Below are 12,841 nucleotides of genomic sequence, written 5' to 3' on the forward strand. Positions count from 1 at the left end.
ACCATCCATATTGCACTTGTATCACCATCTCTTCGCCGAACTAGTGCACCTATACAATTTACCATTGTATTGGGTGTGTTGGGGACACAAGAGAGTCTTTGTTATTTGGTTGTAGAGTTGTTTGAGAGAGACCATCTTCAACCTACGCCTCCCACGGATTGATAAACCTTAGGTCATCCACTTGAGGGAAATTTGCTACTGTCCTACAAACCTCTGCACTTGGAGGCCCAACAACGTCTACAAGAAGAAGGTTGCGTAGTAGACATCAAGCATCCTCTTCCTCTTCTTTTTCAGACTCTCTCATCATTGATGGCTTCCCAATAACTCTGGCAATGGTCTTCTTGACCCTTTCTTTTCTCTTCTTGCCATCTCCAGTTTCCTTGGGTTCAAGAGTGAACTCCATTGTTTCTTGAGTGGAGGCTCTGGCTTTTGACATTGGAACTCTTCTTGCTGGAGCCTTTGTTTTTCAGACCAGGCTTTGTTGCAGCAGCTGTGCCATACTCTTTCTTCAGCACCTTTTTCTTTGAAGTGGCTTCATCTTCAACTGCCACATAATCTTCATCCTCTGAATCAGAATTCCTCTTCTTCCTTGTCCTGGTGGCAGCCTTTGGCAAATTGCTGGGAGTGCTCCTGCTGCCATCATCATAACTGCTGGAGGGATCTGAGCCCTCACTCATCTCCACCCGCTGTTTGATACGTCTCCATCGTATCTATAATTTTTGATTCTTCCATGCCAATATTCTACAACTTTCATATACTTTTGGCAACTTTTTATACTATTTTTGGGGACTAACATATTGATCCAGTGCCCAGTGCCAGTTCCTGTTCGTTGCATGTTTTTGTTTCGCAGAATATCCATATCAAACGGAGTCCAAATGGGATAAAAACGGACGGAGCTTATTTTTGGAATATTTGGAAAATTCTGGAAGAAGAATCAACGCGAGACGGTGCCCGAGGTGGCCACGAGGCAGGGGGCGCGCCTGCCCCCCTGGGCGCGCCCCCGACCCTCGTGGGCCACCCGTAAGGCGGTTGATGCCCTCCTTCGGCCGCAAGAAAGCTAATTTTTGGTAAAAAATCACGACGAAGGTTTCAGCCCAATCGGAGTTACGGATCTCCATATATACACGAAACGGTGAAAGGGCAGAAGAAGAGAACGCAGAAACAGAGAGACAGATCCAATCTAGGAGGGGCTCTCGCCCCTCCCATGCCATGGAGGCCAAGGACCAGAGGGGAAACCCTTCTCCCATCTAGGGAGGAGGTCAAGGAAGAAGATGAAGAAGGGGCCCCCTCTCCCCCTCTCCTCCGGTGGCGCCGGAATGCTGCCGTGGCCACCATCATTTAGCACCGCGATCTTCACCAACACCTCCGCCATCTTCACCAACATCTCCATCACCTTCCCCCTTCTACCTACAGCGGTCCACTCTCCCGCAACCCGCTGTACCCTCTACTTGAACATGGTGCTTTATGCTTCATATTATTATCCAATGATGTGTTGCTATCCTATGATGTCTGAGTAGATTTTCGTTGTCCTATCGGTGGTTGATGAATTGCTATGATTGATTTAATTTGCTTGTGGTTATGTTGCTGTCCTTTGGTGCCCATCATATGAGCGCGCGTGTGGATCACACCATAGGGTTAGTTGTATGTTGATAGGACTATGTATTGGAGGGCAAGGGTGACAGAAGCTTCAGCCTAGCATAGAAATTGATGCATACGGGATTGAAGGGGGACCAATATATCTTAATGCTATGCTTGGGTTTTACCTTAATGAACGTTAGTAGTTGCGGATGCTTGCTAATAGTTCCAATCATAAGTGCATAGAATTCCAAGTAAGGGATGACATGCTAGCAGTGGCCTCTCCCACATAAAACTTGCTATCGGTCTAGTAAAGTAGTCAATTGCTTAGGGACAATTTCCCAACTCCTACCACCACTTTTCCACACTCGCTATATTTACTTTATTGTGTCTTTACCTAAACAGCCCCTACTTTTTATTTTCACGCTCTTTATTATCTTGCAAACCTATCCAAAAACACCTACAAAGTACTTCTAGTTTCATACTTGTTCTGAGTAAAGCGAACGTCAAGCGTGCGTAGAGTTGTATCGGTGGTCGATAGAACTTGAGGGAATATTTGTTCTACCTTTAGCTCCTCATTGGGTTCGATACTCTTACTTATCAAAAACTGTTGTGATCCCCTATACTTGTGGGTTATCAAGACCTTTTTCTAGCGCCGTTGCCGGGGAGCAATAGCGTGGGGTGAATATTCTCGTGTGTGCTTGTTTGCTTTATCACTAAGTAATTTTTATTTGCTGTTCTTAGTTGTTCTCTATCTTTATTTATGGATATGGAACACGAAATACCAAAAAATTAGGTGTACTTGCTACTCATGGAGATGGGGAACCTCCTAAAACCCTCGATGCTCGTTATGTGAAAGATATTATGTACCACTTTAATAATCCTGAGAAAACCCCATTCAATTATGTAATGGGAGTCACATTGGATCAACGTGAATACTTTAGGGATTATCGCTTGACTCAAAAAGGGAAACTATTGTGGGATCAAATTAATATATTGAAGTGGTATGCTAGACAACTATGCTTGAGATATGATTATACTTGTTGCTCAAGGATGAAGGCTCCACACCTTCCCTTTTCAAGCAAATTTAATGATAATAAAACCTTAGCTTCTTATGCTAATGGTATATATGATTACTTTGACGTGGAACAAATAGAAGAATTTGTTGCTTTTATTGGTGCTTATGAAATTGAATCTATGTTTAAAGAGTTTGAAGACTTTGATGATTCGGTTTATAGATCTGAAAATTTAGCTATTCTCAAATATTGCTATGAGAATTATGAATACAATTCTGATATTAATGCACTTATTGAGAAAGTCTCCGCTGTCCAAGAAGAGACTAATATTTTGCAGGAATCTATGGAAGAAGAAGTTGATGAAACTGTGAGCTCATTGGATGAAAAAGATGAGGAGGAGAGCGAAGAACAAAAGGAGGAAGAGCAGATTGATCACCCGTGCCCACCTTCTAATGAGAGTAACTCTTCAACTCATTCATTGTTTAATTCCCCTTCGTGATTACCGAAGGATGATTGTTATGATGACTGTTATGATCCCTTTGATTCTTTTGAAATATCCCTTTTTGATGATGCCTGCCATGCTTGTGGCCAAGATGCCAATATGAATTATGCTTATGGAGATGAACTTGCTATAGTTCCTTATGTTAAACATGAAATTGTTGCTATTGCACCCACGCATGTTAGTCCTATTATCTTTTTGAATTCTCCAAACTGCACTATATCGGAGAAGTTTGCACTTATTAAGGATTATATTGATGGGTTGCGTTCTACTATTACACATGATGATTTTGATAGATATAATATGCATGTGCTTGCTGCTCCTACTTGCAATTATTATGAGAGAGGAACTATATCTCCACCTCTCTATGTTTCCAACATGGTAAAATTGCAAGAAACTGTTTATACTATGCATAGGCCTTTACTTTGGGTGCATGAATTGTTATTTTATGACATGCCGATGCATAGGAAGAGAGTTAGACTTCGTCATTTCTTGATATATGTTTCTTTGTGCTCACTATTAAATGCCAAATCATTGCTAATTAAAATTGGCTTTGATATACCTTGGGATCCGGGTGGATTCATTACTTGAGCACTATTTGCCTAGCTTAATGGCTTTAAAGAAAGCGCTGCCAGGGAGACAATCCGGAAGTTTTAGAGAGTCATTTATTTCTGTTGTGTGCTTTTATAAAGTTTAGAAATAAAAATAATGTGCCAAGGTTTGCCTTTAGGATGTTTACAATGCTTGTTGGTTTGTACGGTGCAGGACAGAAACTTTGTCTGTAGTGAACGATTTTTCATTTTTTACTGGAACGTTATATGGTTCTGATTCTTTTTGCATTGTCTTTATTTACAAATTGTTTATTTTTCCTAATTTTGGCAGAATGTTTCAAGTATCAGAAGTATGGTGAATGTTCAGATTATTACAGACTGTTCTGTTTTAGATAGATTCTGTTTTTGATGCATAGTTTGCTTGTTTTGATGAAACTATCAATCTATATCAGTGGATTAAGCCATGAAAAAGCTATATTACAGTAGACACAATGCAAAAACAAAAAATGAATTGGTTTGTAACAGTACTTAGAGTAGTGATTTGCTTTATTATACTAACGGATCTTACCGAGTTTTCTGTTGAAGTTTTGTGTGGATGAAGTGTTCGATGATCGAGAAGATCTCGATGTGAGAATAAGGAAGAGAGGCAAGAGCTCAAGCTTGGGGATGCCCAAGGCACCCCAAGTAAATATTCAAGGATACTCAAGCGTCTAAGCTTGGGGATGCCCCGGAAGGCATCCCCTCTTTCTTCAACAAGTATCGGTATGTTTTCGGATTCGTTTCGTTCTTGCGATATGTGCAATCTTGGAGTGTCTTTTGCATTTAGTTTTCATTTTTCTTTTATGCACCATGCTGGTATGAGATGGTCCTTGGTTGATTTATAGAATGCTCATTGCACTTCACTTAAATCTTTTGAGCATGGCTTTATAGAATGCTTCATGTGCTTCACTTATATCATTTGAAGTTTGGATTGCCTGTTTCTCTTCACTTAGACAACCGCCATTTGTAGAATGCTCTTTTGCTTCACTTATATTTGTTAGAGCGTGGGCTTATCTTTTGTAGAAAGAAGTAAACTCTCTTGCTTCACTTATATCTATTTAGAGACATGACAGGAACTGGTCATTCACATGGTTAGTCATAAAATCCTACATAAAACTTGTAGATCACTGAATATGATATGTTTGATTCCTTGCAATAGTTTTGCGATATAAAGATGGTGATATTAGAGTCATGCTAGTGGGTAGTTGTGGATTGTAGAAATACTTGTGTTGAGGTTTGTGATTCCCGTAGCATGCACGTATGGTGAACCGTTATGTAACGAAGTTGGAGCATGAGGTATTTATTGATTGTCTTCCTTATGAGTGGCGGTTGGGGACGAGCGATGGTCTTTTCCTACCAATATATCCCCCTAGGGGCATGCATAGTAGTACTTTGCTTCGAGGGCTAATAAACTTTTGCAATAAGTATATGAGTTCATTATGACTAATGTGAGTCCATGGATTATACGCACTCTCACCCTTCAATCGATGCTAGCCTCTTCGGTACCGTGCATTGCCCTTTCTCACCTCGAGAGTTGGTGCAAACTTCGCCGGTGCATCCAAACCCCGTGATACGATACGCTCTATCACACATAAGCGTCATTATATCTTCCTCAAAACAGCCACCATACCTACCTATCATGGCATTTCCATAGCCATTCCGAGATATATTGCCATGCAACTTCCATCATCATCATCATATACATGACTTGAGCATTTATTGTCATATTGCTTTGCATGATCGTAATATAGCTATCATGATGTTTTCATGGCTTGTCCTTTTTTGTTGTCATTGCTACGCTAGATCATTGCACATCCCGGTACACCGCCGGAGGCATTCATATAGTCATATCTTTGTTCTAGTATCGAGTTGTAGTATTGAGTTGTAAGTAAATAAAAGTGTGATGATCATCATTATTAGAGCATTGCCCCAGTGAGGAAAGGATGAAAGAGACTATGATTCCCCCACAAGTCAGGATGAGACTCCGGCCAAAAAAAAAAATAAAAAAAAAGAGAAAGGCCAAAAAAAGAGAAGGCCCAAAAAGAAGAAGAAAAAAAACAAAAGAAAGAGAGAAAAAGAGAGAAGAGGCAATGTTACTATCATTTTACCATACTTGTGCTTCAAAGTAGCACCATGTTCTTCATATAGAGAGTCTCCCGAGTTATCACTTTCATATACTAGTGGGAATTTTCATTATAGAACTTGGCTTGTATATTCCAACGATGGGCTTCCTCAAATGCCCTAGGTCTTCATGAGTAAGCAAGTTAGATGCACACCCACTTAGTTTCAGTTTGAGCTTTCATATACTTATAGCTCTTAGTGCATCCGTTGCATGGCAATCCCTACTCCTCACATTGACATCAATTGATGGGCATCTCCATAGCCCGTTGATTAGCCGCGTCGATGTGAGACTTTCTCCTTTTTGTCTTCTCCACATAACCCCCATTGTCATAATCTATTCCACCTATAGTGCTATATCCATGGCTTGCGCTCATGTATTGCGTGAGGGTTGAAAAAGCTGAAGCACTTTAAAAGGTATGAACCAATTGCTCGGCTTGTCATCGGGGTTGTGCATGATTTGAATATTTCGTGTGGTGAAGATGGAGCATAGCCAGACTATATGATTTTGTAGGGATAACTTTCTTTGGCCTTGTTATTTTGAAAGACATGATTGCTTTATTAGTAGGCTTGAAGTATTATTGTTTTTATGTCAAATGATAGACTATTGCTTTGAATCACTCGTGTCTTAATATTCATGCCATGATTAGATACATGATCAAGATTATGCTAGGTAGCATTCCACATCAAAAATTATCTTTTTTTATCATTTACCTACTCGAGGACGAGCAGGAATTAAGCTTGGGGATGCTGATACGTCTCCGTCGTATCTAGAATTTTTGATTGTTCCATGCCAATATTCTACAACTTTCATATACTTTTGGCAACTTTTTATACTATTTTTGGGGACTAACATATTGATTCAGTGCCCAGTGCCAGTTCCTGTTTGTTGCATGTTTTTGTTTCGCAGAATATCCATATCAAACGGAGTCCAAACGGGATAAAAACGGACGGAGCTTATTTTGGAATATTTGGAAAATTCCGGAAGAAGAATCAACGCGAGACGGTGACCGAGGTGGCCACGAGGCAGGGGGGCGCGCCTGCCCCCTGGGCGCGCCCCTGACCCTTGTGGGCCACCCGTAAGGCGGTTGATGCCCTCCTTCAGCCGCAAGAAAGCTAATTTTTGGTAAAAAATCACGGCGAAGGTTTCAGCCCAATCAGAGTTACGGATCTCCATATATACACGAAACGGTGAAAGGGCAGAAGAAGAGAACGCAGAAACAGAGAGATACAGAGAGACAGATCCAATCTCGGAGGGGCTCTCGCCCCTCCCATGCCATGGGGGCCAAGGACCAGAGGGGAAACCCTTCTCCCATCTAGGGAGGAGGTCAAGGAAGAATAGAAAGAAGGGGGCCCCTCTCCCCCTCTCCTCCGGTGGCGCCGGAACGCTGCCGTGGCCACCATCATCATCACCGCGATCTTCACCAACACTTCCGCCATCTTCACCAACATCTCCATCACCTTCCCCCTCTATCTACAGCGGTCCACTCTCCCGCAACCCGCTGTACCCTCTACTTGAACATGGTGATTTATGCTTCATATTATTATCCAATGATGTGTTGCTATCCTATGATGTCTGAGTAGATTTTCGTTGTCCTATCGGTGGTTGATGAATTGCTATGATTGATTTAATTTGCTTGTGGTTATGTTGCTGTCCTTTGGTGCCTATCATATGAGCGTGCGTGTGGATCACACCATAGGGTTAGTTGTATGTTGATAGGACTATGTATTGGAGGGCAAGGGTGACAGAAGCTTCAGCCTAGCATAGAAATTGATGCATACGGGATTGAAGGGGGACCAATATATCTTAATGCTATGCTTGGGTTTTACCTTAATGAACGTTAGTAGTTGCGGATGCTTGCTAATAGTTCCAATCATAAGTGCATAGAATTCCAAGTAAGGGATGACATGCTAGCAGTGGCCTCTCCCACATAAAACTTGCTATCGGTCTAGTAAAGTAGTCAATTGCTTAGGGACAATTTCCCAACTCCTACCACCACTTTTCCACACTCGCTATATTTACTTTATTGTGTCTTTACCTAAACAGCCCCTACTTTTTATTTTCACGCTCTTTATTATCTTGCAAACCTATCCAAAAACACCTACAAAGTACTTCTAGTTTCATACTTGTTCTGAGTAAAGCGAACGTCAAGCGTGCGTAGAGTTGTATCGGTGGTCGATAGAACTTGAGGGAATATTTGTTCTACCTTTAGCTCCTCGTTGGGTTCGATACTCTTACTTATCAAAAACTGTTGTGATCCCCTATACTTGTGGGTTATCACTGTTCAGATGTTCTGGCTGTCACTCTGGTCAGACATCTTTGCAAACTCTCTGACAACAGACCCTGTGAATAGATTATAGATGAGGTAGAGAAGATGAGCTTCACAAAGTACAGAGTTTTTGCGAAACAGATGACTTCAAAACTTAGTTTTAGTTCTTCACAGAAAGCATTTCGGATCTACCTATTTGTAAACTCAGTGATACCGAAGCAGCTTTTGGAACCTAAACTAGTGAACTCGGTCAGACCGAGTCACAGTTGGGTGGTACCGAGACTGCTAGGGTTTCATAGAGAATCGAACTCGGTCACACCGATTTGCAATTTTCTGTCGGACCGAAAATGCATGTGCTCTGGCCTAAGCCAAATCGGTGAGACCGGTTTCTACAACTCGGTCGGTCCGAGATGAATTCGGCAGAGACCTAACCCTAAATTTTCAAATCAAAACTAATCTACGGGATGTTTTCGCTGGACAGGATGATTTCAATCATGGCAAGAATCATGGCAAAGCAATGTGCTAAGAATCAGAGTTAAGGATTAGCACAAAGTTCAAGTTCATACCCTAGTTTCGGCGGCGAACTTTCTACGGCGGCAACGGCAGGGCAGATTGCCGTTGACGGTGGCGGAGACCAGCGGCGGGAGGTCGCTGGCGACGAGAGGACGATCCGGAGACCCGAAAAGGCAGAGCAGGTTATGCGCGGGCGAGGAGGTTCGGAAAATTTTCCAAAATTTGGCCCGTCGGTATATATAACCTGACCCTGTCGGTGTGACCAAGTGGAACGACTCGGTGGCACCGAGATGCAAAACTGCAAGCAGTTACTGCAACTCGGTGTGACCGAAAGGTTCTAATCGGTTGCACCGAGATTGAAAACCCTAGATCAACTTAGTGATCACGGTAAGACCGAAAAGGATGAATCGGTCAGACCGAGATGCACAAAGAGGTTCTGGAGGTTTAAGCCTATGATGAATCGGGAACTCCGAGTGCTCCTCACACAGAGTGGTCCGAATCTGACTTGATCAAACTTTGTGATGTAGCATGAATAGAGTTTGAGACGAGGAAAGCATAGATAGCTAGAGGGAGTTCTTAGGCATTCTTGTCCATCCATTTGGCAAAAGAGAAAAAGCCAAACAATCGAAGCAACAAATGGATGTCCTCGAATGAGTAAAATATGCAACCAACATGCTCACACAATAAAATGGCAAATGAAATATGTGACAAAGCATGCACAAACACTCTAGCATCTATCAAGCAATTTGGCGATGACTAGGTCATCTATATATATGAGTATATTGACTTAGGAGTCAAATGAGAACATTTGATCATAGGTCATACTCATCATTTAAGAACAAGTGGGGTTACCACTTTTACATAAAGCATTGTTGTGTTCACACCATTAGAGTTGCTCTAGCTCAATTGATTAGAGTAAAGCTCCCCCTAGATGTGATATCCCCCTAAGAGGGATGAACTATCCTTGGGTTTTGTCGATGATGACTTCATGTAGGTGTTGAAGATGTAGATGCTCAATGTTGATGTAGATCATTCGGAGCAATCCTTTGGAGTGAGTTGCACTTTCAATACCTACACGGGTTAGTCCCACAAGGAACAAACAAGGATATCCATAGACATAGAGTGATGCATACACAAGATGATGTCCATGAAAGCATTAGGTTACCTTGTCCCTTGTCTTACCAACAAGAGGGTTTGTGACTCCTTGAACTAGTGCAAGATATGGAAGTTGTTTGCACTTGTCCTCGCCAAAATGATAAGAGTGAAGTATGTTGGCGGAGTCACCCTCAAGAACTTTCTAGTTCTTCTTCCTCAGGATCCACACCATCTTGATGGGAATCCTTGGAGTTGTAGTCGTACTTGATGTAGTCTTGGGAACCCACTTGACCAAGGCCTTAGGTGCTTCTTCAAATGCATCAATTTCCTCTTGAAGCTTGTCCTTGCCTTTTTGCTTGTGGTCTTGTGGTGGAAGATCATCTTGAGCTTGTGTCCCTTTGAAAGAAGTAGGATCATACTTCTCTTGTTGAGGAACAAAATTTGTCTTGGGGTATTGATCTTCTTCCCACTCAACTCCATTGGCATTGAACTTTCGTTCAAAACCAACACCTTGATTCTTCCGGTGTCTTCCTTGCTTGCGTACAATTTCCTCAAATTGCTTACTTTCGTCAAGGCTCTTGTAAACACCTTTCTCTATAATTCCCTTCAATAAATATTTTCTTGCTCAAGTGTAACTTGGTGCTACCTCTTGAGCACTGCATTGGTTTTCCCTTGAAGAGGAAAGGGTGATGCAGCAAAGTAGCTTAAGTATTTCCCTCAGTTTTTTAGAACCAAGGTATCAATCCAGTAGGAGGCTACGCGCGAGTCCCTCGCACCTACACAAAACAAATAAATCCTCGCAACCAACGCGATAAGGGGTTGTCAATCCCTACACGGTCACTTACGAGAGTGAGATCTGATAGATATGATAGGATAATATTTTTGGTATATTTATGATAAAGATGCAAAGCAAAATAAAAAGCAAAGGAAATAACTAAGTGCTGGAAGATTAATATGATGAAGATAGACCCGGGGGCCATAGGTTTCACTAGTGGCTTGTAACACCGCCAGTGTCATGCTACAGTAATCACCTGTTAATGGTGCCATGTCATCAGGTTACTGTTGCTAATCTTCACTTGATCCAAATCACCATTCAAATTCAAATCCAATCTCAAGTCAAAAATTCTTTTTGTCAGACATGAAATCTAAAATGTTCATCTTGTGGCAAATAATGATTTGTTAATATTGGTGGTGGACCAACATTTTTGCAAGGTGTTTAAATGGCCTAAACCAATTAAAGAAGTGGCTAAAACAATAGATTAAATGGCTTTTTAATTTATAAAAATTGCTACCTTTTTCACAAAGCCTCACAATCTTGTTGTGGCAATGCGAAATAATTCTTTGGAATTGTTTTAGCCAGTGGCATAATTTTGCAAAGTCATTAGTGGCTAAAAGAAAAATGCAAAAGCTGCTGGAAAAAGAAAAACAAAAGCAAAAGTTAAAACAAAAACAAAAGGAGAGAAAAAGGGCTAGAGCCCCTGGCCTCCCCTTGGGCTTCGGCCCACCCGAGCCAATTGGCCCAGCTAGGCCGGCCCACTCCCCCCTGTCGTCTTCCCCCTCCCCACTTTGCGAGCGACCGCAAGCGCGTCTCCACCAGACCCCCCTCGCCGGCTCCGTCGAGGGGATAAGGCAGCCCGCGCCCCCTCGATCCCCTCTCCCACTCCCCCACTCACCTGCCCTCCTCGTTCTCTCTCTCTCGCCTGCGCTCTCTCCCCTCCAGATCCGCCTCGGCCGCGCCTCTCCGTCACCGCTCACCGCACTCCACCGCGGCCACCGGCCGGCCTTCGCCTCGCCGACGTGCCCCCAGGCTCTGCCTCGACCTCCTCATCCTCCCCGCCGAGCCACGCGGACTGGGACGGCCCCCCAGCACCGCCGCGACCTCTTCTTCCTCCTCTGCTCCGACGAACGCTGGCGTCAAATTCGGCCACCTCGCGCCTCCCCGAGCACACTGCCACCTCCTGACGGCTCCCAGTGAGCCACCGCGTCTTTCCCCTCCCTCTCCCGTACGTTTCCGCCACCGTAGCCGTCGTTGCCATCGCCGCTCGAAGCAGGCGCTGCCGTGCAGCTCGTCGCCGTTGTTACGGTCGTTGCCATGCTCGCCCGAGCACGGGAACGTGCTCAGTGCAGCTCGTCGAGGCCGCCCGTGCCGCTTGTCCACCTCGTCGTCCCCCGTAGCACCGTTCCCGATCATGGCCGAACTCCGGCGAAGTTCCCGAGCTCGCCGCCGTCGCCGTAGGGCCTCCCTGGCTGCGAGACCACCGCAGTTCGACACGCGACGTCGCTAGGTTTCGAACGGGAGTAGCCACACCCGTTTTGGGCCACCGTGGTGGAATCCCGAAGCTCACCCGCGCCTCGCCGCCGCGTTGGAGCTCGCCGGAGCAACTCCGACGAGGCCAGCCGAGGTGGCACACCTGGGGCCCGCCCCTGGGTCACTGCCAGTGGGGCGCCCGGACCCAGTTGACTGGGCTGACCTAGTCAACATGCTGACTGGGCACCGTTGCCCACTGACATGCGGGCCCCCTCTATTAATTAGGCTAATTAAATGTTTTTATATATAAAATTAATTAGTTAACCTAAACTGTCACTCACATGTGGGGTCCTAGTGCTAATTAACCCTGTTCAATTAAAATAACCCACTGTTAGCCCTCTGTCTATGACATGTGGGACCCACTGGTCAGGTTTGACCTGGTCAGCCGCTCTGTTGACTGCTGAGGTCATCAACACGTCATGCTGACGTCATATTCCTTTCTGTTAATATTAATAATTCTAGAATATTGTTTAAACTTTGAAAATTCATAGAAAATAAACCGTAGCTCGGATGAAAATGTTTTCTACATGAAAGTTGCTCAGAAAAATCCATCGAATCTGAATACGCTGTCCGTTCATCTGTCACATGCCCCTAGCATGCTGAACATGGAACATTCCCCCTCCGGTCATCTGTCTGACACAGGTCCGGAACCAGGAAAACAATCCCGGTTGAATTCCCCCTTCACCTATATCATGTAGCCATACGTTAGGTCACACCCGGCACAGCATATTGCCATGTTATGATTTGTGATGCTATGTTTGCTTTAAATTTACTGTTTCTTCCCCCTCTTCTCTCCGGTAGACCCGAGATCGATGATGCCCCTGTGATCGACTACATCGACGATGACCCCTCCTTGC

General features: G+C 43.9%; 1 protein-coding gene across 1 annotated transcript in view; it reads right to left on the reverse strand.

The window, feature by feature from the left end:
* Positions 1-11,867, reverse strand: part of LOC123142410 (NADP-dependent D-sorbitol-6-phosphate dehydrogenase) — a 28,981-nt gene extending 17,114 nt beyond the window's left edge. Inside the window, exon 1 of the mRNA XM_044561336.1 lies at positions 11,684-11,867. Within this exon, the coding sequence (XP_044417271.1) occupies positions 11,684-11,867 (184 nt within the window). The remainder of the gene's footprint in view (positions 1-11,683) is intronic.
* Between the last annotated feature and the right edge of the window lie 974 nt (positions 11,868-12,841).

The sequence above is a fragment of the Triticum aestivum genome, chromosome 6D (genome assembly GCF_018294505.1).
Source record: "Triticum aestivum cultivar Chinese Spring chromosome 6D, IWGSC CS RefSeq v2.1, whole genome shotgun sequence".
NCBI lineage: Eukaryota > Viridiplantae > Streptophyta > Magnoliopsida > Poales > Poaceae > Triticum > Triticum aestivum.